The 27,861-nt window shown below is 41.0% G+C and overlaps 1 protein-coding gene across 1 annotated transcript; it reads left to right on the forward strand.

Moving 5' to 3' along the window:
* Ywhaz (tyrosine 3-monooxygenase/tryptophan 5-monooxygenase activation protein zeta) lies at window positions 1-26,230 on the forward strand. The gene is made up of 6 exons (XM_021657529.2): window positions 1-151; window positions 2,437-2,741; window positions 20,522-20,645; window positions 21,339-21,502; window positions 21,585-21,680; window positions 24,146-26,230. The coding sequence occupies exons 2-6, from the start codon at window positions 2,448-2,450 to the stop codon at window positions 24,203-24,205; spliced, it is 738 nt and encodes a 245-aa protein (XP_021513204.1). The 5' UTR covers window positions 1-151; window positions 2,437-2,447; the 3' UTR covers window positions 24,206-26,230.
* The last annotated feature ends 1,631 nt before the right edge of the window (window positions 26,231-27,861 follow it).

Below are 27,861 nucleotides of genomic sequence, written 5' to 3' on the forward strand. Positions count from 1 at the left end.
AGTGATTGGAGGAAACCCCGTGCCTGCGGAGCGGCTGTAGCCTGTGAGCAGCCAGATCAGGGACAGAGTCTCAGCCTCGCCGCCGCCGCCGCCGCCACCGCCCAGAGACTGCCGAGCCGGGTCCGTGTGCCGCCACTCACTCCGGACACAGGTGAGGAGCCGCCCCGGTTTGGCCTCCGCTCCCTTCAGCCCGCCGCTGCGCCGCGGCCCGCGAGCCTCCTCAGGAGGACCCGGGCGGCGGCTGGTCTCCGCCGGGCCCGGGCGGGCGCCCACTGCCGCCCCCGGCCGCTTGCTTCTGGCCTGCCGGGGTGCTCATCGCGCCGTGCTGGTCCGCGAGGGGGTGGTATGGCGGGTGAGGCGCCCACGCGCGAGACCCCTGGGGCTCCCATGGGCGACCGCGACCCGCCCACGCCGGCACCCTGTTTCCGCCCGCGTCTGTGACTCGGTCGTGGCGCAGGTGAGGCCGCCCCCACCCGCGGCGCCCTCGCCGCCCCTCCCCCACCGCGCGGACAGCCCGGTAGCGCGCGAGCCTCCGGGGTGGGGCTCACAGGGCCCCGCCGAGCCGGAGAGGGTCTGAGGGAGGGGGAGGGGCGCGGCCCGAGCTGGGCTTGGGGGCTGCAGGGCGCGGGGTCCCCAGCGTGCCGGGTGGGAGGGGCGCATCCTTAGGGGAGCCGCTGCCTCAGGGTGGGGGCTGCGACTGTCTGGGTGGGGCCCTGCCCCTCCCCTACGGCAGCTGTGCGGGCCTTCGGGGCTTCGGTCGGACACCGGCGGAGGGGACCCTGGGCGGGAGCGGGGTGTGTCCGGCCCGGGCCGGCCGTGGTTCCGCTTCTGCGGGCGCCGCTGCCATATCTGGGCCCCCGGGGAGGGTGATCCGCTCCCTCCCCCATTCGGCTGGGGCGGGTGCGCGTACTGCTCCTCCCTCTGCTCGGGTGGGGGGGGATTTCACTGTCGGAGTAGGTTGAGCTCCTTGACACAGTTCCGCCATGACAAAGAGAGTCGGAGACTAGCGCGGAGGCACCAGCCTGGGCGGAGCCAAGGAAGGGAGGTGGCAGGGGATGGCGCGGACGCGAGGACTTGCGCTGTAAAGTCACCGCTCCGCGGTTTCGGTTCGCCCCACCCTCCGGCCTCAGGCAGCTAAGGGTTAAGTGGGTGCGGCGAGTGTTCCCGCAGTCTGGAGGCCAGGCCCCGGAGCGCTGGTTTTCCTGTGAGAAACCTAATCCACTTCCCTTCTGCGGGAGAGGTTGGCAGGGGAACGTTTGTACTGACGGGACACATCGTTTTTCGGAAGCAGCATTAGCTAGAGACCATTTCTGATACTAGATTTCGAGACCCCAGGGGAAGTAGGGTTCACACATTTTAAATAGTTAATGCACTGAAGGCACTGTGTCTCGAATTTAAGCTTGTTTCAGTTGTGGACACTTCTCATTTGGTTACAAAAGAAGGTGCTACTTTCTGGAACGGTAATGGAAAGGTTGTGGTCATTTCATTGGTGCGTGGCAGTGACTCTGTTTACTACTGCATTCGGGTTTTGACTTTTTCATGAAAACTTACTTTGTGGGATCACTGTAGAATCATGTTTTGACGTCATTCAAGAGAAGTAAATTGGAATCTAAGGAACTTTAAAATTGAAAAAAACTTCCTAGCTTGAGTAATGCATTGTGTTGCTAGAAATAATGCAGTATTACTTCTAGACTGCAATAATGACATTGGAAGACCTGGATCCTTCCATGTGTCATATTCCTTAGTGCTCACTCAGTGGGAATTGAATTGTGGGTGTTTGCTCAGCAAGTGTTTATATTAGCTCCATATAGATGATACAGATACATTTTGGTCTTGGGATTAGTGGTCCTATTGGTATGTTAAGACAATTTTCGTTCTGTGATCACCTGGCAAATGTTACAAGTGATCAGGGTTGGGGAAGTTGCAAAATAAAAAAGTCACTCCTGATGAGTAGATAAATATAAAGGTTAGAATATATGAATTCATTACACCAACATGACTCACTCTGAAAGTATTCTATAGGCGCTGTGACTTCCAGTCCTTCCTCACCTCCCAACACACAAACTAGAGGGAAAGCTGCAAGTGGTGATCATTTAGTGTTATTCATCTTTTGACCAAGGAAAATAGACATGAGGTTTCTTTTGGGGAGGGGTTGCTTTGCATTTTAAGAAAACAAATTTATTGAATAAATGGCAGAGGACAGCAGGCTGACCGCAATTTAATTAAAGGTGGTTTTTGAGGTAGTTCATACGTCTATACATGACTTGATTTTACTTGAAATCGGGACCTATTGAATAGATGGGTTATGTAGTTGGTTTTAAGAAGCTGTTGTTACTGTGTAGATCAACATAGCTACGTTTGAGATGCTAGGGTGCCTTATAACAAGTATGAGTTTTTAATGGGAATTTTCTGAATATTCGTTTTTTTCCTTTGCAGAATATCCAGTTATGGATAAAAATGAGCTGGTGCAGAAGGCCAAACTGGCCGAGCAGGCTGAGCGATATGACGACATGGCAGCCTGCATGAAATCTGTAACTGAGCAAGGAGCTGAGTTATCTAATGAGGAGAGGAATCTTCTCTCTGTTGCTTACAAAAATGTTGTAGGAGCCCGTAGGTCATCTTGGAGGGTCGTCTCGAGTATTGAGCAAAAGACAGAAGGTGCTGAGAAAAAGCAGCAGATGGCTAGAGAATACAGAGAGAAAATTGAGACTGAGCTAAGAGACATCTGCAATGATGTGCTGGTAAGAATCATTTAGTTTAGTTTTAAAAACTCAAAAATTTTTCTTCGCCTTTTAAAAATTGGTTATTGTAAAGTAGAAGTTGTCGTTTAAGAGATGCTGAAACAATTGTACCTCATTTTTGTAGGATAAATGCAGTAATGTTTGTAAAGCAGTTCAGGTTAAACAGAAACCAGAAAAAACATTTCACTGATGGTTTGTGTTTTTGAAGTGTTAGAGCTGATATTCATAAATGTATATATGAACACAGTAATTTTATATCTCTAATTTTGTGTAAAGAATGTGGTATATAGACTTTTTGGAGATCCAGTTCACATCTCTGTGTTAGCCATTGTAATAGAATGAATCTACTGTGCAGAAAACTGCTTTTCAATTTCTTGTTTGGATTTTTGTTATAAGTCAACTTTGAATGTTGACAGTGAAAGGTGCTTATGAATAAACTCAAACTTGTCTTTCCAGGTTATAGAAGTATTTGGCACCTACTGTGTTGAAATATTGTGTTTCTTAGAGACTAAGGGATTAAATGAAACATTTGTGTGGATTTCTTATTTTTTATAAACAAATCTATTTTTTTTTTACTGAAATTTTGAAGATAATCTAATAGAAGACCAACCAGTTACTTTGCTGAGGCAGGATCAGTCTAGCCTATCGTGTTGGGCCTGCTGTCTCCAGCCTCCCAAATGTTTAAAAGTTGGGAGTCATTACCCCTGGCAAATTAGAATTCTTTTAAGACTGTCTTTATTGATAGTACAATTTGTACTTCTTTATCCTTCAGAATGTTCAGGCTTCTTAAGGGTGAGCCCATTTTAAGATAGAAACATAGCTGAAGTCATAGTCTTAAGTAACTTTGTTTTGAGTACATTTTTGTTTCATAAAAGGCTTGCTTTTTTTCAAGGTTGAAAAGTACTATATTGAAGGTAAGTAATATATGTATCTTAAAATTAAGAACATTTAAAACTTGACAGATGTCCATATCATAATAAAAATGTCTTGGGTTTGTTTCCTTCTGCTTTTCTTACTAATTTGTAGGTTTTATTCAGCCTAATAAGTTTTGTGGCGGTTTTTGTTTCCCAGGTACTGGTTTTTATTTTGGTTTCAAAGGATATAGTTAACAGACTCTATACTCTCCTAAGACAACATATGCCTTTCATGAGTTGTGTTTGCAAATTTTCCACAGGCAGGAAATAGAGAAGTTCTCAAATTCATGTTGCTTTTTCTAAGGAAAGACTAGCTGATTCAACTGTCTTCTCTTAGTTTCCTTTTGAAGAAAACTTCAGGACAGACACAGTTATCTATAAATAGCCTCTTCTGGGGGTATGAAGGGATTCTTGTCGCTTCTACTTACATACATGAGTGTCTCCTTCAGGATGGTTGTGTTTGCTGGGACGCTTAATTTCTTTACCATGTAAGTGACCTAGAGAATTGTGAACAAGCTTGTGTCCCCAGTCTTGGTCTTTTCAAAAGAACAGCTCTGGTTTTTAACATTAATGCTCAAATATTGAATAGTTCCTTGGGAAAGAGTAGAATTAGGTCAGCAGCACTACTGCTAAGGCTTTGTTTTGATTTTCATATTGAGAAGGTTCAGTAAACACCTCTATTTAAAGTGGACATCCTACCAGGCTTTTCAAAGAAGTGATGCTGACTTAGAAATATTTTTCTAGTAAAATATAAGAGTAAAATTTGCTACATACTTCTTGGGAAAAAGTACAGCATTATGCTTTGTGAACCGTGAGTATGGTTTCTTTGTCTGAGAAAAGTGAGCAGGTATTTCTGCAAAATTCCTGTACTCAATGCTGAGTACAACCTAATTCTTTTAATCACCTGCATTGTATTAGTTGAGAAAATACTTGTAGCTCTTCAACGTCCCATTCTGGCTAGGTACATTTATTAAGTGTTTAGTGTGTACCATTTAAAAAGTAGACTACAAGGGAATGTGTTACCACATAGAAATGGTCATTAATGTATTCATCATAACATGGGTTTTTTTTTTTTCCGTACATAGAAGGACATATTCCAACCTTTATTGTTGTGTTAATTGGAAGTTGCAATATTGAATCTGATGTAGATCAAACTCTCTACATAGGTGAGAGGACACAAACATTGAGATACCTAACAATTCTTCATAAATCCAAAAGATACAGCCTCAAATGTTTATGCAAGTCTTAATAAAATCATATATGCTTAAAAAAAACTTAATTCAGACTTATTGCGATAATGGAAAGCTCAAGTTTTTTTGTTTGTTTGTAACTACAATTTTACAGTGTAGAAAACTAAGTTCACTTTAATAGGATAATGTGTGTGTAGCTCACAGGGTTGTGGAAGGGAGAGTCAGGTGAAGCTCCTTGTGAGGTACAATTGTTGAACACAAATTTTTATCTTCAGCCCTCAAAATTATTATTTATTAACTAGTGCAGGAACAAGATACCCAGGCAGCTTTTTTTGTTTTTTAAATGTCAGTATGTGCCTTGGACTTTAAAAATTAGCTAAAAAACACTAGGTAACTCCTATTACTTGGAATTAAGACTTTCCAAAAGATTTTTGTAGTGATTGGAACCCATCTTCACTGCTTTCTAGCTATGTATTTTCACACTTTGTCATTTGTGACTTTTGGTATATTAACATTCAAAGAACTAAGATGCCAGTATAGATATGGTGCCTTCTTGGAAGGAATGATGGGGTAATTGGGAAGTATCTTTTTAGGGGTAATTTGGTAACTTTTTCATCTTAAGGAATAGCATTCAGTGAAGAGTTTTCCATAGTTAGGATGTCTGAGGTGAAAAATGATGGGGGTAAAGGAAAATGATTAGGAAGGTGGTGCTTGTTTGATGTCAATGAGTAGGAATAACCACTAACCTGACCAAGAAGAATACGTTACCTGTTCTTGTGAGAATAGGTATTGCTCCTGGTGAGCAGTATCTAAGGGGCGAGGGTTTACCTATAAAACATATGTAGGGAGGACTTGTGAAAATACTTAACAGTGAACAGGGAGAAGTTGAATTCAGGTGAGAATTAGAATGAAAAAAGTCTTACAGTCTGAGGAAGAAATTGTCACATCTGAAACAATGACTTAATCCTTAAACCTGTCCCAGAAAAGACACTTTTTCCTTATAATTTTGAATTCAACCATGAATTCAATATGGTTGAATTCAACTATATTGAATACATAATAAACCATGTATGGGTTCTAGCTTACAAATAGTCTTTTTTAAAAAATTAATCTAAGCACTGTTGTTGGTTTATCATTGGAAATGGTACCATAGAAGCTTCCTAGTTGCTTAAGTGACAGATCAAGTTGATCATAGTTGGCTTTGAGCATTAAACTGAAATGCAGGTGTGTATCCAATTTTTCAGATGAATTCAGAAATAATTTTGTCACATATTCCATGTTTTCTAAAGATGGAGTTTAAAATGAGAACTTGTGTTTGATAGGCCATCTCTTCAGAATGTGTAACTTTTTTGGGTTTAGTCTTCATACTTTATTTCATTATGAACCTAATGCTTAATTAAGTTAATTATGGCTATTATGGTGGCATAAATTTAGCAATAAATACTGGGCTTTTGGTAAGCTTGTGATTGCTTTTAGAAACAGTTAGGGACATTGAAGTGGTCTGAGACAGTTTATCCAAGTTTTGGACATCAGTGGTCATGATGATGTCATGAACTGCTTAAATATTGTTCTCAATTAAGTGAAGTTTCTGTAAGAGCTGTTCTCAAGTCATTGTGAGAATATTAGTCAGAGCCCTTTGTATGTCTAAAAAAATAAAAAGCACAACCAAACCCATTTTCAGTAATTTTCCTAAGAGATGGGACTAGTAAGATAAATGGGCATTGGCCACATCTTGTAAGATTTATTATGTTATAATAGGTAAGGATTTTAAAAGTCATGCAAAATCTGAACCCTCCCCCCCAAAAAAAGAAAAAGACAACAGGCTTTACCTGTGGGGAGTAGGAAAAGTGTAACAATAGTGTCTAAAAAAATTAGGAACTGGCTCAGCCGTGGAAGCATGCAGATTGTTGGGAGTTCAAGGTGAGCCTGGTCTACAAAGTAAGTCCAGGAAAGCTCAGGCTACACAGAGAAACCCTGTCGCCCTCCCCTCCAAAAAAAAGAAAAAGAAAAAAATAGAAATTTAGGATCTGGTGTGTTGGCTCGCACCTTTAATCCCAGCACTGGAGAGGGCAGAGGCAGGCTGACTTGAAGCCCAGCCAAGGCTACATAGTGAAATCCTATCTCAGACGCAAAAAGAGAAAGAAATGTAAGGGGAGGGGAGTTATTTGAGGGTACCATCATTTATGGTGGCAGTAGAGCAAAGCAGCTGATCCCATTGTGTCTGTAGTCAGGCAGTAGCGGTAAAATGTTGATTCACTGCCATCCCCATTCATGGATGGTGATATTGTTCATACTTGTGCTGAGTTAAACCTCTGAAAACAGTCACAGAAATGCCTAGAGGTTGATCTTGTTGCTGTGATAAAACAGTATGACCAAAACAACTTAGAGAGGAAAGGCTTTTACACTGAAGGCAGCAGCTTATTGGAAGACCATGGAGAGCCCCTGGCTACTGTTTGCTCACCCTTGTGTGTGGTAAGAAAGGAAGAATAAAATGCATACACAATACAATAGTTAGAATTGTTTAAAAAAAAAAAAAAGTCTTCACTCGACCCATCTGGCCCCGGACCTCTTCCTCCTCCTGCTGGGTCCTCCAACCTACTGAATAAGGCCTAGCGTTGCTCCTGTGTTCTTAGTAGAGGTGGCGCTTCTGGAAGACGTGTCTACAATTTTTATTTTTTAAGATGACTGGACGACTGGATACACGCGTGATTTCCTAACACTACTTTACCCTGTGTCAGCAATCTGTACAGCTAGATGTCCAGATTTAGCCAAGAATATCTGTAAAAGGGTCGGGGGGTGGAGGTTGAGAGCAGCTTTTTTCTATTAAATACACGGGCCTCCAGCGGCGGGTAAATATTCTCGAGCGTTTCCCACTGGCAGCATGCGGTTGTCGCATCCCGGCTTCTCTCGGAGTTGAGGGGAGGAGAACCCCACGGCTCTACCTACAATCGATTGTTCCTCATGTCGCTCTGCGGGTTTCCGCTCCCGGCCGCCGAGGCCTCCATTTGCCCAGGTCTGAGGGCTGGCCCATGGGGCAGTGCCCTCCCAGGGATGGCCGAGTGTTCCTGATACACCTCCGCAGACCCGCCAACCCAGGATGCAGAGGGCCCAAAGGGCCAGCCTTGGTCCTCAGGTGGCTGCCATTCTTTCTGCCATGCCACGCCTGCTGCCACCCAGATACTCCTGGAAGGCCTGGCTGGGGCTTCATCATGGCACTTCCTTTGGCCTTGGGGAAAGGGTTGCTGCAGGATGATGGCTCAGCCGGCTGCTCCCGAGGCCTTGGACTCCCAGTGTCCCCAGGACGGGGATTGAGGCTACTCCCAGGCCCCTGTCTCAGCCGACATAGGCCGGAGGCCTTCTGGGGCCCAAAGACAGGAGGCTGCACTCTGTAGCTCACCACATTCTCTGCCTGGACTCTTATTCTGCTTATAGAGCAGTGTTATCAACCTTCCTAGTGCTGCAACCCTTTAATATAGTTCCTCATGTTGTGGTGACCTCCAACCATAAAATACTTTTCATTGCTACTTCCTAACTTAAATTTTGCTACTGTTGTGAATTGTAATGTAAATATCTATTTTCTGATGGTCTGGGGTAACTGAAGGGGTCAGACCCATAGGTTGAGAACCACTGCTTGGAGACCACCACTCACAATGGGCTATCCTCCTACCCCCATGTGATTCACTGATTAAGAAAATGCTATACAGCTAGATCTTATGGAGACATTTTTCTCAACTGATATTTCAGATAACTATAGCTTGTGACAAACTGACACAAGACTAGCCAGGACAACTGACCCCTTGTCAGCTTGACACACACATCACTGTCAAGCCACCACCTTTCCTTTCTTCCCCATGACCACATATGAATATCAGCATTCTGTTATACAAACATTGCAGATATTAAAAGTTCCACAGACTTTAAAAGCTCAAACACTTGCCAGGGAATAGTGATGTACACCTTTAATCCCAGCATTCAGGAAGCAGAGGCAGGTTGATCTCTTGAGTTTAAGGCCAGTCAGGGCTACACAGAAAAACCCTATCTCAGAATTAAAAAAAGAAAAGAAATAAAATTCAGACACTTAAAAAAATTCAGTCTCTTAAAATACAAAGTCTTTATACAATTCCTAATTCTCTTAAAGTTCCAAGTTTCAACTGTGGGAACCTGTAAAATAAAAAATAAGTTGAATACTTAATTCAAGAGGGAAGGACCAGGCCACAGTCAGAGTCCTAAAGTGTAAATCAATGCCTAATATCTATGCTTCACTCACTATCTTCTGGGTTCCTCCAAGGGGCCTGGGTCACTTCTCCAGCTCTGCTCTCTGCAGCACACACTTGCTTGTCTTTTAGGTTCAGACTGACTCCACTTTAGCACTACTGCTATCTATCCTTGGTGGTGCTAAGCTCTTTTGCAGGTGGGCTGCCCTTTTACCATGCTCTTTTCAACTTCTTACACGACCCCTTCAATCCTGAGCCTTCAGCTGCTGCCGAGGCTGCACCTTTACTAATGGCCTCTCACAGTGCCAAGCTTTAGCCGTTCTCAATGACCCCTGACCCCTTCAAACCCAGTACCACCTGGGTGACTCTTAGACTGCCAAGCTTGGCTGCCTCTGGAACACGGCTTCTGTTTGCTGACGCAGGAAACAGGAAATTTCACCATAACAATGCTGGTCTCTGAAGCTCTGCTAATTTCTCAGCTGCAGCAAATGATCAATTGTCTCAATAAAGCAAAAGGTTTCACTTAACCCCCAGTGCTGGTCTTTTGTTAATTGCAGCTGACTCTTTATCCCTGGCTTACCTAAACTAGAGTCTTGATTCAAACCAGCGAGTACATAGTGCCCCAGGTACTCTACCAGCCAGGCCTCCATCTGCATCTCTCTCAGCACTCCCAAGCTCTCACACAACAGCTCATCAAGCTTTGAACACTCAATGGCTTTTCTCTTCCAAAGTCCTAACAGTCCTTCCGAAGTCAGTGTGGTCCATGCCCCACTATCCTGGTAGCAGTTTCTGTCCTAGTTACAGTTACTATTTCTGTGAATAGTAACTTTCCTCCCCAAGAGCAACTTGGAAAGGAAAGGGTGTTTGGCCTGCACTCCCACAGTGAAGGAGGTCAGGACGTAAGTATCGCAGAACCTGGAGAAAGGAGCTGATGGAGAGGCCAGGGAAGAGTGCTGCTGCTTACTGGCTTGTTCCCCTTGGCTTGCTCAGCCTGCTTTCTTACAGAACCCAGGACAACCAGCGCAGGAATGGTACCACCCACCATGGGCCAGGCCCTCCCCCATCAGTCACTCATTAAGAAAATGTCCTACAGACTTGCCTAAAGCCTGATCTTCTGGAGACATTTTCTTAATTGAGGTTCTCTCCTCTCGGGTGACCTAGCTTGTGTCAAACTGACATTTTTTTTTCTCCATTAGCTCAAGTCTATGGGGCTGGAGAGGTGGTTCAGCAGTTACGGGCACTGATTAGTCTTCCAAAGGACCTTGGTTCAATTCCTAACACTTAACATGGCAGCCCAAAATTCCAGTTACAGAGGATCTGACATCCTCACACAGACATACATGCAGACAGAACACAGGTGTACATAAAACAAAATCGATTATATAAAAATAATTATATACTAATGTTATTTTTGCAGAACTGGATTTGACTTCTGGAGCATCTTTAGCCTGTGAAGACTTGGGATTTTTCCTCTTGAGTATAATAAATATTTTAATCTTTAGAGTGAAACACAAAAAGAGCTGAGATTAGGTAACCAGCTATGCATTTATAACCTTGACAACACTGAATAACATGCATTTTTGTTTCTAGAAAGAGATGATCTTTGGCATGTTTATGCTGAAGTATGGGCTTTTTAGGGTCAAAATTAAGGATGTTCTGATGTCAACTAAGCTGGATGAGTATTGATCCATTGAAATTCTAGTAAGCTTAGTTTGTCCTATAGGATGCTTGGGATCTCTACTGTGTCTTTATCTTACTCCCTGGTAGCCTTCTGAACTATAACAAATTCAAAGGAAGAATAAGTAGAACTCATGATTGTAGGGGTCTTGGAACAGCTAAAGTCACATGATCCAGCTTGGTCTCTAACACTTTTACTCCTCTGAGCCATCTTTTTTTTTTTTTTTTTTTTAAGACAAGGTCTGGCTATATCCCTAGCTGACCTTGGAATGTGCAGATACCTGCTTAAAGGCATGTGATGACTATACTCAACCCTGATCTAATCTTAATGGATAAAAGCAAGTTATAATATCCCTTTAAAGGAGATTTTTTTTTTAGTACTTTATATGCATGGATGTTCTGCCTCTCTGTCTATACTACATGTGTGTCTGGTGCCGAAATAAACCTGATGAGGGTATTAGATCCCTTAGAGTTAGCAACTCCTCGTGAGCTACCGTGTGGGTGTTGGAGTGCCAGATACTCTTAAGAACAACCAGTGCTCTTAACCAGTGAGCCATCTCCCTTCAGCCCCTAAAAAGATTGTTTGACTGCTGTGGCTGGCTGGTCATTGACTTGGACTTGAGGCTTTTACTGACTTTTTCTCAGTACTGTTAGGTACATTCCTTTCATAAATCTTCATAAAACTTTTCATTCCGCACATTTGCTTATCTTTGCCAAAACCCCATAAGCCTTTAGCTTCAGCTGGTACTGTCCCTGATGTAAGCTTTTGCAGTTGTCATCTTTATGGCCCGTTGGCTTCTGATTCCTTACTCTCATATTTGTTCCCACTAAGATCTACAAAAATCCAGAGAAAGACTTTGGGAAAATGGTCAGAAACTTTGGGGGTAACAGAGGGATGGGTGTTGATGAACTAAGGATATTTTTAAGTAAAACTGCTTTGTGAGAAAGACTTAAGGTGGGGATATAGCTCAACAATAAGAGCCACTCGCTCTTCCAGAGGACCCTAGTTCATTACTGTCACCCACATGTTAGCTGAACTATCTGTAATTCCTGTTTAAGAGGATCTGACACCTTTTTCTGTCGGCAGCAAGCATATATGTGTACAAACATACATGCAGGCAAAATATCTGTACACAAAATAAAATTTTAAAAATTAGTAATCATTGTTCAGTTTGCAGTGCTATTCACCCCAGAGGCTCTGATTAAGGCTCTAGGATTGTTTTGACAGAATAAGCAACTTAGTTGCTTTTAAGCTACATATGCTTAACAGAACCATGTCCTTTGGAATAATGGCTTCCTTCTAGTTGTCCTTCTCATCTGAGGGGATTATCAGATTCTGTTTCTTTAATCATACCACAAGGATAATGTTCTCTGAAGAGGGCATTTCTATGTTAATTTCTGCAAGTGACTCTACATTTCTATAGTAAGGAGTGACAGAGTTGGGGCAGATTATACAGACTTAAGCCCTGTATCATAGAAAGGTAAATATAAAAAGCCTCTGCTTGTAGGTCTCACCTAGAGAGGAAAATGACTTGTAAACAAATAGAATGTGAGGCTGGGGAAGCTGCCTCAACATTTTTTAAAGGTCTGATAAAAAGGGGCAGGGGAGTGCTGATAGGGAATTTACAGACTATATAAAAGAGAGAGAGAGAGAGAGAGTGTGTGTGTGTGTGTGTGTTAAAAGTGTTGGTCTGGGGATGTGGCTCATTTGATGAAGGTAAGATCTTGTGTAGTATGCATAAAGCCTTGATTTCCATCCTTAGCACAGCTTCAAGAGCATAGTAGTGCAATACTAGGGTGTAATACTAGCGTGCATCTCAGTGGATGATGGTGGGAGGGCCAGAAGTTGAGGAACACCATGCACCACATAGCTAGTTGAATGGTATAGCCTGGGCTAAAGAGACTGTCTCAGGAAGAAAAGAAAAAGCCAGTTAGTTGCCATATTCCTATAACCCCAGGAACTTAAGCAGGACAATAACAAATCTGAGGTCAGTTGGGCTGTATGTGATAAAACCTTGACTTTTGAAAATTAAACGGTAAAAAGAAACTGAGAAACACTTACTAAAAATGTTGTGATAGTACTAGAGATGATTCTGTTGGTAAAACATTTGCTGTGTGAGCATGAAGCATCAGATCCCAGCTACTGCTGGGTGGACATGGTAATGCATGCTCTGAGGAGGCAGACACAGCCACCCAGCTGAAGTGGGGTCCAGTCTATTGACAAATCCTGTCAGGGTGGGGTGGGAAAGGACACCTGAAGTTACCCTGTGTCCTGTCTTTGTACACAGCTTCATGATAGAAGTACTTGATAGTGGGACCTTGTTTATGAACCTCAGGGTTGATTCCACTTGGAAAAGGGACCTGGGGTAGAGGGAAGGAAAGAACATGCTCGGGGCTGGAGAGATGGCTCAGAGGTTAAGAGCACTGGCTGCTCTTCCAAAGGTCCTGAGTTCAATTCCCAGCAACCACATGGTGGCTCGCAACCATCTGCAGTGAGATCTGGTGCCCTCCTCTGGTGAGCAGGCATACATGTAGACAGAACACTATATACATAATTAATAAATAAATAAATAAATAAATAAATAAATAGAACATGCTCAGGAGTGTCAGAATAATTTTAGCAAGAACTGCTTGATGAGTCGGTATGTAATTGTTATATTGATTAGCATATTGGTTAGCAGTTACATTTTGAGCTTTTGCCTTACTGTTGGTTGGTGGGTGTTTTGTTGTTGTTTTGTTTGTTGTTTGTTTGTTTGTTTTGAGGCAGGATCTCATTCTGTAGCCCAGGCTGACCTCAAACAGTAATCCTGCCTAAGTAGAAAGTTACCATAGGGTTGTTTAAAACAGTGGCTCCTTCAGGTTCTGTTTTCTTGAAATGTTAGCCCAGGGGCAAGTACTTCCTGAACCCATAATGCCTTCATTCAGGTGTCCTTTCTGTTTCTGTCTCCTCCTACTCCCTCCCTTCATCAAAAAAAGTAAAATCCATTCTGTCAAGTTCCAAATTTTGTAGATGCTCTGCTTATTAAATTTTTAGCATAAACTGCGTTTTGTGGTATTTTAGGATTGCCTAAAAACACATTAGATTATTAGATTTCTTGTTGGTTTTAAGACATTAAATAAATGTGTGCTATGTGCTTATTGTTAGAAAATGCATTGGACTTGGTCAAAAACAATCTTTGCATTTCACTTCATTACTTCATATCGGGCTTTTAAAGGTAAGTGGCTGTTTATGAGACCTTCATACGACACTTGAAGTTTTACCATAGGAAGCATGAGAGTGGCTATAAATTCCCACTAAATGAGCTGGAGGCGCCAACTATGCGACATTTCACCAATTTGTTAAGTTTGAAACAGCTGAGGTTACAATTCGAGCCAAAGCCATTTCAACCACAAGGGGGAGCAAGAGACTAAAGTAGTGGGTCCTGTTAAAATAAATGGTTTAGCTTTTCATTTCAAATTTTAAGAGAGCTTGAAATGATGGGAAGTTCTCTCAGGTCTACAGAATAAAATAAAAGTGCTGGGAAAACTTTACATAGGTAAGAATTGTACAAGACTAGATATATGAACTATAGTGTGCTTGGAAAGTAGATTTCCTATTTGGGGCTTATTTTAGTGTTATTGAGTGCCATGACACAGTATGAAATAGGGTTTAATTGATGCCAAAGCTTGGGCTGACCTCAAGCTTTGGAGCATTCTTCCTCCCAAGTGTAAAAGCACTAGCCCTAGCTTAGAGCTTGTTCTTGTTAATTAGTTAACCTTTATAGAAGTTGAATTTAGCTTGATTGGTTGCTGAAATACTTGAAAGACAAAGTGAGAACTTCCCTCTCAGATGTATCACTGTGTCTGTGCTGTTTTTGTTGGCACAGAATACCAGCACAGTACAGAAATTTGAACCAAAGTATAAAATGATTTGGGGAAGAAAGAGCAGATCACACTGTGAAACCATCTTCTAGAAATTCTCACTACTTGCAGGGGTTTCTCTTTTTTTTTTTTTTTTTTTTAACTGTATGCGTTACAGACCCATGCACCTAAACCAGAGAACACTTTGCAAGAGTCAGTTTTCCTTCTGTGGAGTCTTAAGGATTGAAATCATATCACCAGCCTTGGCACAAAGACCTTTAGCCAGTGAGCCATCTACCTGCTCTTAACTTTTTAAAATGTGTATGAGTATTTTGCCCAAGTGTATCTGTGTACCACAAGCATGCTTGATGCCGGTGGAGGCCAGAAGAAGGCATCAGAGACCCAGGGGACTAGAGTTAACAAATGATTGCTAGCTGCCCTGTAAGAGCCTTGATTTTTTGGAAGAGCAGCCAGTGTTCTTAACCACTGAGCCACCTCTCCAGCCCCAGTTTTTATTATTTTAACCAGTAGTCTAACAAAATAGTTCACAAACTATTTTTTTTTAATTTACTTATTTATTATGATACAGTGTTCTGTCCACATGTACACCTGCATGCCAGAAGAGGGCACCAGATCTCATTATTGATGGTTGTGAGCCACCATATGGTTGCTAGGAATTGAACTCAGGACTTCTGGAAGAGCAGCCTCCTGAGCCATCTCTCCAGCCCCCTTCACAAACTATTTAACTTATAAACCTTACTTAAATATAACAGAACCACCATACCCATTAGATGGTTCTCATCAAAATAAGCACTGTTTAAAAGCATCTACTTTTTTTTTTTTTTAAGGTAAACTAAATTACTTTGATAAAAATTTGTGTTTTAACTGTCTTTGCTTTAAGAAAAGGGAAGGGGTGGGAAAGGAAATGGGCTCTTCAATTTCAAGGAAATGTGAGGGTTCCTGAAAGATTGAGGAACAACAGTCAGCATATTAAGGACATTTTTTTTCCTGGGATAAAATGGAAAGCAAACCTTGAAATTAATGTGTGGGGCCTAGAGAGATGGCTCAGTGGTTAAGAGCACTGACAGCTCTTCAGAGGACCTGGGTTCAATCCCTAGCATCCACATGGCAGCTCACAACTATAACTCCCGTTCCAGAGGATCTGACACCTTTACACAAATAGACATGAAATTTAAAAAAAAAAAAAAAAAAAAGTGAAGAGTTGTCATAATTGCATGTGAGCAACTTCTCGTAATGTATTCATGACAGCCAAAGCCTACTTCACCTATCATTAGATAGGCTTTCTTGCCTCATACCACTTTACTCTCTGGCCTTTGCTGATTGTTGGTCTAGAAAGTAATTTTCCTTGGATCATGCAGGTGGGTGGAAACGTTCAGCAGCTGCATCACTGCTGCTTAGGAACACTTGTGCTTGCATCTGCCATCCTTAGGGAGCATTTGGATTTTCAGACAGGCAATTTTTTTCTCTTAGGAAAATATTCATTATCTGACAGTGCCAGCCTTAGTTTCTGTTGTGTCTTAATTGTTTAAAAGTTAAATAACCAGCTTGGTTTACGTTTGAGTGTCTTAGATGCAGGCAACATGATAGCTTTTGCTTTTTGTTTGTTTAGCTTATAAGATTAAAAGGTGTAAGAGCCTACTGTCCTAACCACTAGTAGGGTTGAGATAGGATCACTTGAGTCCAAGAGTTCAGTTCAAGCCTAGACAGTATCGAAGTCTAGTGTAAGAAACAAAGTTGAGTATGTGAAAGTTGAAAGGTGTAAAATTATGTTTGTTAAATAATTGTACCTGCTCTGAAATAAAGTGAAAACCAGCTTGCCATTTTTTGTGTTTGCCAGTTTATTCTGTACTTCATGCTTCATTGTTTTTGTTGTGTCTGTAGTGTTCTATGGTATAACACTATAGTTCCTGACCACCAAAAAAAAAGAAGGATATTTTCTTGTTGTCAAACTAAAACCTTTAGAAGTAAACACAGTGTAGGTGAAATTCAAGCTCTTACAAAAATTAGCCTTAGGGTGGATAATAGTGTTAGTATTGAAAAATATTTTAGCGCAAATTATTTCTTTTTCTTTTGAGGTGTGTGCAGTTAAAAACAGCTGCTCAATTTTAAGATGTTACGTGTTACTTGAAAGTAAAAGCTACTAAAAGTATATGCAGACACCTGATAGCCTTTTTCCCTAGCGTTTGGTGCACATATGACTTTCAGTGACGGTGTAAGCAGTCGTTACCTTCCCCTATTTTTATATGCATGTTTGTACACCATGTGCATGCCTGGTGTCCTTGGAGATAATGATGCTAGATTGTTAAGGAGCTGCCGTCTGGGTGCTGGGAATTGTACGTGGGCCCTCCGGAAGAGCAGCCTGTGATTTTAACTGCCAAGCGGAGCCATTTCTAGTCTTACTACTGTTAGTGTTAGTATTGAAAAATATTTTAGCACAAATTATTTTTTTCTTCTCTTTTCCTTTTCTTTTTCTTTTCTTCTTCTTCTTGACCTTTTACACTTATTGTCAAAGAAAATGACAGCTAAGCTTCCCTATCCGGTAGCAAGCCAAAGAGGATTTCATTTACTGCTATGCACTTACAATTTTTTTTTTTTTTTTTTTTAAGATTGTTTCATCCTTGGAACTAGGAGGTTAATTGTAATAGCCCTTGCATTGACAACTTTTTTCTGTGAGGAAGAGTGAGAAATGAAGTTGTCTCTCTGTCCACATGAGTAGATTCCCAAGCCTTATAAGTTGTGGCTTTCAAATGTTGGTATGAATGAAAAACTCATGGTTATGGTGGGCCTGTGATTATCCCCAGAAAAGGTGGGTGTGGCTTTGGTGTATGGGATCCTTTTTTATTTCAAAGAACTTTAGACAGACTGGTTATTCAAATGTGTATTTGATAGACATGCAAATTAATGAAGTGAGGCACTTCAAGGAAGACAGTATATGTGATAGTGATAAATGAGAACTGTAGGAAACTGTTACTCAGTTCTGTAATCTTGTGTTCCAACAATTTTTTAATGAGTGCAAAGGGCAGTTAAAACCAAAGCTTTGAAACAAACATGAATTTCAGATAAACAGCCTTCATTGTGCTATATTTTTCCCATGTAACCTTGCTGTACCACCACCTTTTTTAAAAAATTAGGTCATCATTATTTTCTATGTACATTGTAAGTGAACAAAATTTAGATTAAATTATATGTTTCAGAATTTCTTCAGAGTATGTGTGCCTGTGCATCTTCTTGCCTGCTTTGCTGCTTTTAGACATCCTTTTATCCTTTCTTTGTTCTCATTCCTTTGTCTGCCTACAATTAAACCTTTGTAAGTGGCTTCTTTGAGTAGGTTTCATTAGTCTGGTCTGTTTCTTGTGTTAGCCTCATGCAGTGCAATTAGGGTTTAGGTTTGAAGGAGACTGTTGGTTTTTAATCTCTTCATAAAACCATCAGCCTTTTACAGTTTTTAGAAGATTTATGTATACATATGAGCACTCTATTTGCATGTATGTTTGCATGACAGAAGAGGGCATCCCATTGTGGTTGTTCATGAGCCACCATGTGGGTGCTGGGAACAGATCTCAGGGCCTCTGGAAGAGCAACCAGTGCTCTTAACCGCTGAACCATCTCTCCAGGCCTGACCTTTTACATTTTAGAGGACGGGAACTCTCCACTTAGCAGCACTGATTCCACCGGTCTCCTTATGCTTACGATTTTCCTCTTTAGAAATTTAATTAGTGTTTTGGGTTTGACACTTTGTCATGTAGCCCAGGCCACCTTGCCTGGACTGCCTCAGCCTCCAACTGCTGTGATTATAGGCATGTCCCTCCAAGTCAGCTTTCCAGTTGGAGGCGTTCTGTTATCCCTTCCCTCCTTCATGGCAGTTCTTTATCCTGATGTCTCCAGTCCCTTAATGCCTGTTTTGATACAGGCTCTACACTATATTCTAGCCTTGGTTCCACTAAGTACAGCATAGTACTGAATTTCATTCCTAACTTTGACACCTACTTGTCTTGGTATAGTTGCATTATCTTTTTCAGTGAACATAACATGCTATTTAGTGGAGGAAATACAACATAATGTTAGTACTCAGATTTATGAGAATCACTGTAGTTTGTAGCTTATAGATAGAAAAAAAATCAAATTAATCTATAGGAAACACATACCAAAGAGGCATTGTTGTTTACTGTTGAAATACTATGACAAATTAACATTCGAATCTGTCTCATACAAATTGCTCTATATGACTTAACTGGCTTATTCTTTCTTTTGATTCTGTGGCTTGGCTGGACTCTACTTAACAGTTAACATGCTGTTGGTTCATTGGATTCAGCTAGGATGGTGGCTATGGCAGGAATACCCCCTGTGACTCTAAAAGCGTTGGTGTGCCCATGTAGCTGAGAGTGGTTTGGCCTATCTCTTCAGTAGGATAGTTCAACTTCAGAGGCCTTCAAGTTTGGTACATACCTTGAAGTCACTTGTGCTGATTCCTGTTGCTTCAAAGCCAGTCAACAAATCTAACCTGCGCTCCAGGAAATAGGAATGACAGGGGAGAAAGTCTTCCACTATTCTTTGCAACATTGTGAGCCAAAGCTCCTGTAAATTTAATCGCAGTGTTTCTTAGGTTTATGCCCTTTGATAGGTTTAAATAGAAGTGTGCTATTTATAGTTAGTATATTAGGGTCCACATTTCCTCAGGGGAAACATTTACTACTGTTCATACTTGGTGTCCTCCTTAAACCAACAAGTAGCCATGCTATTCTGGTTATCCCCACTTTAATGTTCAGGTTGAGGGAAGTGGTGCTTACCTGTTGCTGTAATTCCCAATAAAGTGTTTTTGTTTTGTTTGGCTTCTGTGACGGGGTTTTTCTATGTAGCTCTGGCTGCCCTAGAACTTGCTTTGTGGACTAGGCTCACCTGGAACTTACAGAACTACCTGCCTCTGCCTCCCTGGTGCCAGGATCAAAGGTGTGAGCTTCCACTGCCTAGCTCCCAGTACATTTTTTTTTAGGGCTACAGAAGTTACTAATAAAAAGTAGGTTGTCAATTTCTGTTAATAAAAGTGTTTACATCGTAGCCTCCACATACTTTGGATTGATTTCATGGCTTTGCTAGGCAAGTGCAAGGCCACTGATAGTTTGTTTTTATTTGGGAGAAGGTATTTCTGGAGGAAGAGTCTCTATGTAGGTAACCCAAGTTATGTTTGAACTCAGTAAGTGTTGGGATTACAAGGGTGCCCAAGCTGGCTGCCAAACTTTTACATCATGAGGGATTGAGTCAGTCTTAAGTTAATTGTATCTTTACGACCTGTCTGCATACATAGAATGAATAGTAGGGTTAGACTTGTTCACTTAGCTCCCCATCATTGGAACATAGGCATTCAAGTAGTCGCGTCTTTTCAGAGAGCAGAAACCAGCTGACTTCCCTTTGTAAGAATTGGCTCATCTGGGGTTCAGCTCAGATGATAATAGACTTTACTTTGATTTCAAAGTAATGGTTACCAAAAGGAAGTAGGTATGGTGAGGGTCTGGTTTTTATTATATTATTTACTCTAAATTAGCTCTGAAGGGTTAGTTTTATTTGGTATGTGACAATTCCAGTAAGCTTTAAGTTGTTAATAGTTTTATGTAAAACTATAGAATGAAATTTTACCATTTGTACTGATCTGTAGATTTTTTTAAAATGCTGTGATGAGATTAAAGGTCTTTTTCACATCTGAGGTCTTTTCACTGTCTTATTTATATTTTTGAGGTAATCTCAGTTTGTAAACCAGGCTAGCCTCATTTATGATAGTCCTCCTCCATCCCTCTGGAGTGCTAGTATTAGAAAAATTAAGATTTTGTTTTGAATTTTTTTTTACAACTCAGTCTATTCTGTGTGCTTAAGAAATATAACTTTGTTTTATAAGTTATTTTCTTACTATTTCTGGTTCTTTTCTTCTGAAGTCTCTTTTGGAAAAGTTCTTGATCCCCAATGCTTCACAAGCAGAAAGCAAAGTCTTCTATTTGAAAATGAAGGGTGACTATTACCGCTACTTGGCTGAGGTTGCTGCTGGTGATGACAAGAAAGGTAAGCTGGCTTTGCTTGGTTGGTCTTATATAAAGCAGGTGTGGTGTGGAAACCCACCCTTTGAAGTACACGTTCTTTTCAATTGCTTAGAGCTCTGGTCTATTATATGTAGAGCTCTTTCTTTGTGTCTGTGGCTTGCCTATGTTGGTATTTTAAACTTGAAACTTCCTGAAAAGCCATTTGGTACAAGAGTGTTTCCTTACTGTTGCCAGAGGTGTAACCCCAGAGCAGGACGAGGAAATCACTAGAACTCACAGTGATGAGATTCCAAGGTGGCCTAATACTAGTACCTTATATGTGTATGATGTTTTACCTGTGCGTATATCTGTGCATGTGTGTCCAGTGCTCTTGGAGGTCAAAGCAGCACAGTCAGATCCCCTGGAACTGGAGTTAGAGACTGTTGTGAGCTGCCATTAGGGTGCTGGGAATTGAACCAGACTCCTGGAAGTATAACTTGAAGCTCCAAGTCATTATTTGACCCTGACCCCACTCCCAGTTGCTTTTCTTTTCTCACAGCAGTAGCAAGTGGCTAGTGTGATTCAGGACAGCATTTTGTTTGTTTTAAAGAGTCTAATTTAGTTATAATTGTTAGAGCTTGTATTTCAGAGGGCACGTGATTTCAAATGAAAAGTTTGTTTAAGTGAAGTTGTAGCAGATTTTTCAAAGTACATTTTACTGTGTTTTGTTATCCAGGAATTGTGGACCAGTCACAGCAAGCATACCAAGAAGCATTTGAAATAAGCAAAAAGGAAATGCAACCAACACATCCCATCAGACTGGGTCTGGCCCTTAACTTCTCTGTGTTCTATTATGAGATTCTGAACTCCCCAGAGAAAGCCTGCTCTCTTGCAAAAACAGTATGTATTTTACCTGTTACTTGAAAGTTTAGCATTCTTTATTATTTTAATACTGAAGTGTACTTTGTTTTTGCAATTGCAGGCTTTTGATGAAGCCATTGCTGAACTTGATACATTAAGTGAAGAGTCGTACAAAGACAGCACACTAATAATGCAGTTACTGAGAGACAACTTGACAGTGAGTACCTGATAGCAGTGTCCGTGCTGAGTGTGGTCAGAGGGGCTGTGCTTTACAAATGCTGCTATAGAGAATATTTATGATTTTTTTAAATTACTAAATACTAAGTCCTATCTACTGTTAAAAATCACTCAAAGAAAACTGCCTTATTGAAAACACATTGCCAGTATTTCTGATATGTTGTTTTGGACTTATGTTGTCATAAGTTACTTGTTTTTTCCATTTTAAGTCTTGAGAGTTTTCTTTTTCATCCCAGAGTTAGTTGTGTTCTTATCCAGTACAAGTCAGCTGGATCCAGGCTTCCTGTTGGTGAGGAAGGGTTGGGAGATGCAGGCTGGCCTGAACTACATCACAAGCCTGTGTGGGCTCCACAGCAAGATTGTGTCTCAAAAAAAAAGTTAACTTGACTATTTGTGTTTAACTTGCTTTGAAGTTAATTTTTTTTTGCTCTTTAGTTCTCTTCATCTTTGTCTGGCTGTGACAAGTTCCACAGCAATAGATGGGAAAGCTCAGGTACTATGTGCAGCCCTTGCTTGCCTGGTGTCTTTACCTCAGGGAAGACAGTTGCTGTATTGCTGTGCTGAAGATTTGAACACATACCCAGTGCCATTGTCTTAACCAAACAGCAATTCTTACTATTGAGAATTCATTTCAGTGATATTTATTATTTAAGTTGACATCCATATAAAGCCCATGCCTTACAGTCAGCTTCTTGGGTTTTCCTTTCTTCAGGTAAGTATTAAATAAGAAGTTTTGGGGGTTAGGTGAAAAAGTTATTCAGGAGTTACTGTGTGTCAGGGAAAAGGTAGAAATGAGTGTGTATAGTATAGTATTATGTTTGTTCAGTTTGGGGCCATTTGTCTTAGAGACTGGTACCATCCTTTTACATGTTTCAATTCAGTCTTTGGTCTATAGCTAAAACTTGTAAATGAAACTGAGGTTCTCTACAAGCTTCAGAGACTTAATGAAAAAGAAATAAGGACTAGTGTAGAATTGACTTGCTATGTGTGCTAGAACTCTGGAATTCAGGGTGTCATGTATACTAGGCAAGTATGATTGGAAGAGTGCTTACCTAGAATGTGTGAGGCCCTGGATGTATTTCTCAGTACTGCTAAATATTTTCCTTGCCAAGCATGGTGTTACACGCCTGTAATTCCAGTTAGCGGGAGGCTGAAACAGGAGAAACACAAACTTTAGGCCAGCCTGCATAACATGTAAGACTTTGTGTCACTTTTTCTTCTTGCTTTGAAGTGATGAGGTGGTATTTAAAGTAGACCTTAGGCTTAGGTGTGTCATTACTTTTGGAAGTTCCTGATTTAATGTTCTTTCTCCATTGGAATTGTGGAGTGAGTACAACAAAGAGTACTACAGTCACTGAGTAAGGAGAAAAAGGAGGGCCTCTATTCTGAACCTGTTACTGCTGCTATCTACCCTGAGCTTGTTAACAGGACTGCTGTAACTCTGAATCTAGCTGACAGTCAACACCTTACCAGAAAGAGCTGTCCTTGAAGGGCAAGAAAGAGACAGTAGAGACTCCTGTCTTGTTCTTGTGTAACTGGAGCATACAGGCTGCAGGAAGTCATTTGGCTAACTCCATATGTCTGTCAAATCACCTTTCTAGGCCAAACATGGAGGGTGATTTGGGGAGAATAAGTAAATACTGTTAGGTTGGATTTCTTTTCCCTCGTTTTTTAGTTTATAACTCATTAGAAGTTTTAAGATCTACTTGAATCTTTTTAAGTGTTTGGCTTAAAATAGTTTTACATTGAAGCAGTTGGAATAATTTAGAAGCTATCTTTTAGCCTATTGAAACACTATAACAATAATAGTAACAATGGAATCCATTAATCCTGTTGCACTGTGAAACACCTTTTTTTTTTTTTTGGTAGAATATTAGATTCTGACTGTAATGTTTGTTCAGCTTTCATTTTAGTTTTAGAAATCAGAGAAAATGTTTTTTTAATCTGAAATACCAGGAAAGTCAGGGTGCGGGTTAGCTCAGTTGATTGATGCTGCTTTTAGAAGTTTGTGACTTCACTGTGACCAGCCAGCCCCACCATTTTCCTCATCACAGCCTAGAGCTTTGGGTTTGTTTTTTTGTTTTTTGTTTTGTTTTGTTTTACATTTGTTTTTATATGTTTGAGAGAAGTGTTATGTGCTTGTGGGTTGCGAGGACTTGCAGGAGTAGGCTCTCCATCCACTGTGGAGGTGGTTGGGCATTAAGGCTGAGTAACTAAGCCTCTTACCCTTCTTTCGATTTCCTCTTCCTCTTAGTGATTGACCACTAAAGATGCGTGTACTGTGAATCTGCCATGCCTCCAGTCAAGTTTTTTTCAGTGATATCCTTTTAGTTTTCTAGCTAAAACTCATGGTCACTTGTATACAAAAGGTTGGGGTTTTATTTTGCTGTTTTATTTCGTTTCAATCTGAAGCATGCTGAAAAAAATGTTTCCCTCTCTTACCAGTTGTGGACATCGGATACCCAAGGAGACGAAGCAGAAGCAGGAGAAGGAGGGGAAAATTAACCAGCCTCCAACCTTTGTCTGCCTCATTCTAAAATTCACACAGTAGACCATTTGTCATCCATGCTGTCCCACAAATAGTTTTTTTTTTTTTTTTTTTTGTTTACAATTTATGACAGGTTTATGTTACTTCTATTTGAATTTCTATATTTCCCATGTGGTTTTTATGTTTTAATATTAGGGGAGTAGAGCCAGTTAACTTTAGGGAGTTACTCGTTTTCATCTTGAGGTGGCCAATATGGGGATGTGGAGTTTTTACATGAGTTATACATGTTTGGCATAGTACTTTTGGTACATTGTGGCTTCAGAAGGGCCAGTGTTAAAACTGCTTCCATATCTAAGCAAAGAAAACTGCCTACATATTGGTTTGTGCTGGTGGGGAATAAAAGGGATAATTGGTTCCAGTCAGGAGTGTAGTTTTTTGGGTACTTTAAGGTTTGGCACACTCGTGAGTTTGTGGTACAAACATCCCGTGAATGCACACTGGGGTCATGTGTCTCTGCGTGCATACCCTTGACCACAGCTCCAGAAGTGGTCCTTAGACAAAAGTTGTGACCCAATTTAGTCTGATAAGGGCAGAAACGGTTCACATTCCATTATTTGTAAAGTTACCTGCTGTTTGCTTTCATTATTTTTGCTACACATTTTATTTGTATTTAAGTGTTTTAGGCAATCTAAGAACAAATGTAAAAGTATAGATGCAGTAAGTTGAATTGCTTGGTGGTCACCACTCCGTGTGTACCAAGCACAATGGTAAACAAAAGCCCATGTATTTAACTTTTGTTTTTTGTTTGTTTTTGTTTTTGGGGTTTTTTTGGGGGGGGGGTTGTTTTGTTTTGTTTTGTTTTTGGTTTTTTTTTGTTTTTTTAGTTTTTTGTTTTGTTTTTTGCTTTTGTGATTTTCTTTTTTTTTTTTTATACTTGCCTAACATGCATGTGCTGTAAAAATAGTTAACAGGGAAATAACTTGAGATGACGGCTAGCTTTGTTTTAATGTCTTATGAAATTTTCATGAACAATCCAAGCATAATTGTTAAGAACACGTGTATTAAAGTTCATGTAAGCGGAATAAAAGTTTTATGAATGGACTTTTCAACTACTTTTCTCTACAGCTTTTCATGTAAATTAGTCTTGGTTCTGAGACTTCTTTAAAGGAAATTGTCTTCTTATTCCCTCTTGGCAGCTAATGGGCTTTTACCAGTTTTGAATGCAAAGTTTATCATAACAAAAGATGCTAATGTAACTACCGTTCTCTACCATGTCCCACAGACTTCCCCCCTTTTATCCCTCTCAGAAATTGAAGTGAACTTTTTTGGGGGGGGGTTGTGTTTGTTGATTGGCAAAAAGGTGTAATGTGTTCTATTTAAAATATTAAAATACTGGGTTATGGCATTTTCTAACTTAGGAAGCCACAATGTCCTTGGCCCATCGAGACACTGGGCAGCATTACCTGTTAAGTTCTGTGCTTCCAAATCGCTGTTGGTTTTAAGAATTTCCTGATGCTCTTACAGCCTGCCTTTGGTTCCAGTCCTGTATTTCTCTGTTAGGGGCATAGGCTCACTTCCCTTTTACTCTGTCTTGCCACCAACCATTCTGACTTGGTGGCCATGTATTTGGGAAACGGCCGCATGATCTTTCTCGCTCCATTCAGTGTCTAAGAGAACCTGCTTCCTCTGCTTGCATCCCACAGCCTCCCCTCATCCTTTTTCCTACAGCCCAGCTTTCTTAGGTTGAGCTTGTGTTTATCTCCCCAGAAATCCTGCCCTGAGTGGTCTGTCATCATCTCCCTTTAAAATTCTTCCTCTGCCTCTTCTCCAATAATGATGGGGTTAAGTCACACCCAAAGCTCACACCCTACCGAGTATTTCTTCAGTACTTTACAGAAAACACCAAACAAAAATGCCATTTTACAAGAGGTGTATTTTTTTTTCTTTTAGAATGTAAGCTCCTCAAGAGCAGGGACAATGTTTTCTGTATGTTCTATTGTGCCTAGTACACTGTAAATGCTCAATAAATATTGATGATGGGAGGCAGTGAGTCTCAATGATGAGGGTGAGAAAAATCCCAAGCACTGTTCTATGGCTTGCTTCATTATGATATGATTACATTCGGAAATCCCAGTCCTTATGGACACACTATTCCAAATACTGCATTCAGACACAATGCCGTGGGGTGGGGATATTTTCAGGAGAAATCCCATGCATTTGCAGTGCCATGAAGCATCATTCACAACTCATTTACCTTGATTTTTGCCTTAGCTCCCAGGCCAAGGAGAATTAAACAACGGACAGCAGGATGTCATCTCACTGCAGTAAACTATAAGTGATATCTGAAACTTGTCACATCTAATTGACTATTCATATGCATTAGACATCACTAATCTAGTTTGATTCTGAAATTGTGGTACTTGCCTGCTATTAGTTATTGATTTTTTTTTTTAATAATAGTGCCCAATAGATGGAGAAAGATTTGCAGCCTCAAATTTTCCACCCCTTGGAATATGAATAATAAATTTGCTTTTAACTTATTTCCCTAATTGTCCCAAATCAAGGCTTCACGTCTGTTTTGTTAATACATCATAAAGCCAGGAAATTGTTGAATCCAGCAGTGTTTTCTGTGTGTGCAATACTGGAAGTATACCTTTTTTAAAAAAACCAGAGTCTTACTCTAAAGTTGAGCAGCACTTCTGTGCTGAGGCAAAAGGAATTTTGACCTCTGGCCTCTGAGGTTGACAGCTGTTAACTTTCTCATGCTGCCAAGAGGGGAGGTGTGGGATAAGAGCATTGAGGAAGAAATAAGTTAAGTACATATTTGTTCCCACCATGGTCAAAACCATATTTGGCAATTTGCCAAGACCAGTATTAAAGTTTGCCATCTTGGACCCAAACCTGACACAGGAACTGAGTGATTGTAAACCCAAGTAGGCTTGAATGCTGACCCAAGAATTTTGTGGCATCTCATGAATGCTCTTAGAGAACACTTGGTTCAGAATCTACCTCACCACCACAAGGGAAGCACGCTGGTGAGGACAGTGCTTGTTGGCTTTGAGCTTCAGCAAACTACCACGTGCAAGCTGGTGTGGAGACCATGACAGTGTGCCTACATGGGTTCCCATCCCAGGAGTGCCTGCTATGATCCTTTGCAGTTTATAGTCTGAGGCCTGTCCATAGTCAACTGGTTTAAAACTGGTGTTACCAGAATAGGTAAACCCTGGATGGATAAGCCAGCTGTTGGGAAGACACTGTCCTGTGTTACTACCTAACCATCTGATCTGGCCAAAAGATCTTCGGTTCCCTGGAGAAGAGTGTGCCTGGTGCAGAAGCAAAGTATATTCACGAGGTGGTGTCAGAGACTGAAATCTTTGATAGTATAATCTGCTTCAGAGCAGTTTTGAAAACCCAAGCTTATGGATCCTCACAGATGTTGTCTTGGACCAGCGGCTGGTTAGAGGTGAGCAGTATCAGATTTATGTTGAAGTTAATACTAGGAAAGTGAATGGAATCCATATGGGAGCATGGACGGGAAAGGTAGCAAGATTTGGTTGCTTAGCACATGCCTGATGACCAGATTCTGCCCTTGGAGTCTGCATGGTGGAAGGTGGAGAGAAGTTTGTACTCTGACATTTCCTAGGCTTAGTGGCTTGCATGCATGTACAAGTAC

Source organism: Meriones unguiculatus, chromosome 8, assembly GCF_030254825.1.
Source record: "Meriones unguiculatus strain TT.TT164.6M chromosome 8, Bangor_MerUng_6.1, whole genome shotgun sequence".
NCBI classification, from domain to species: Eukaryota; Metazoa; Chordata; class Mammalia; order Rodentia; family Muridae; genus Meriones; species Meriones unguiculatus.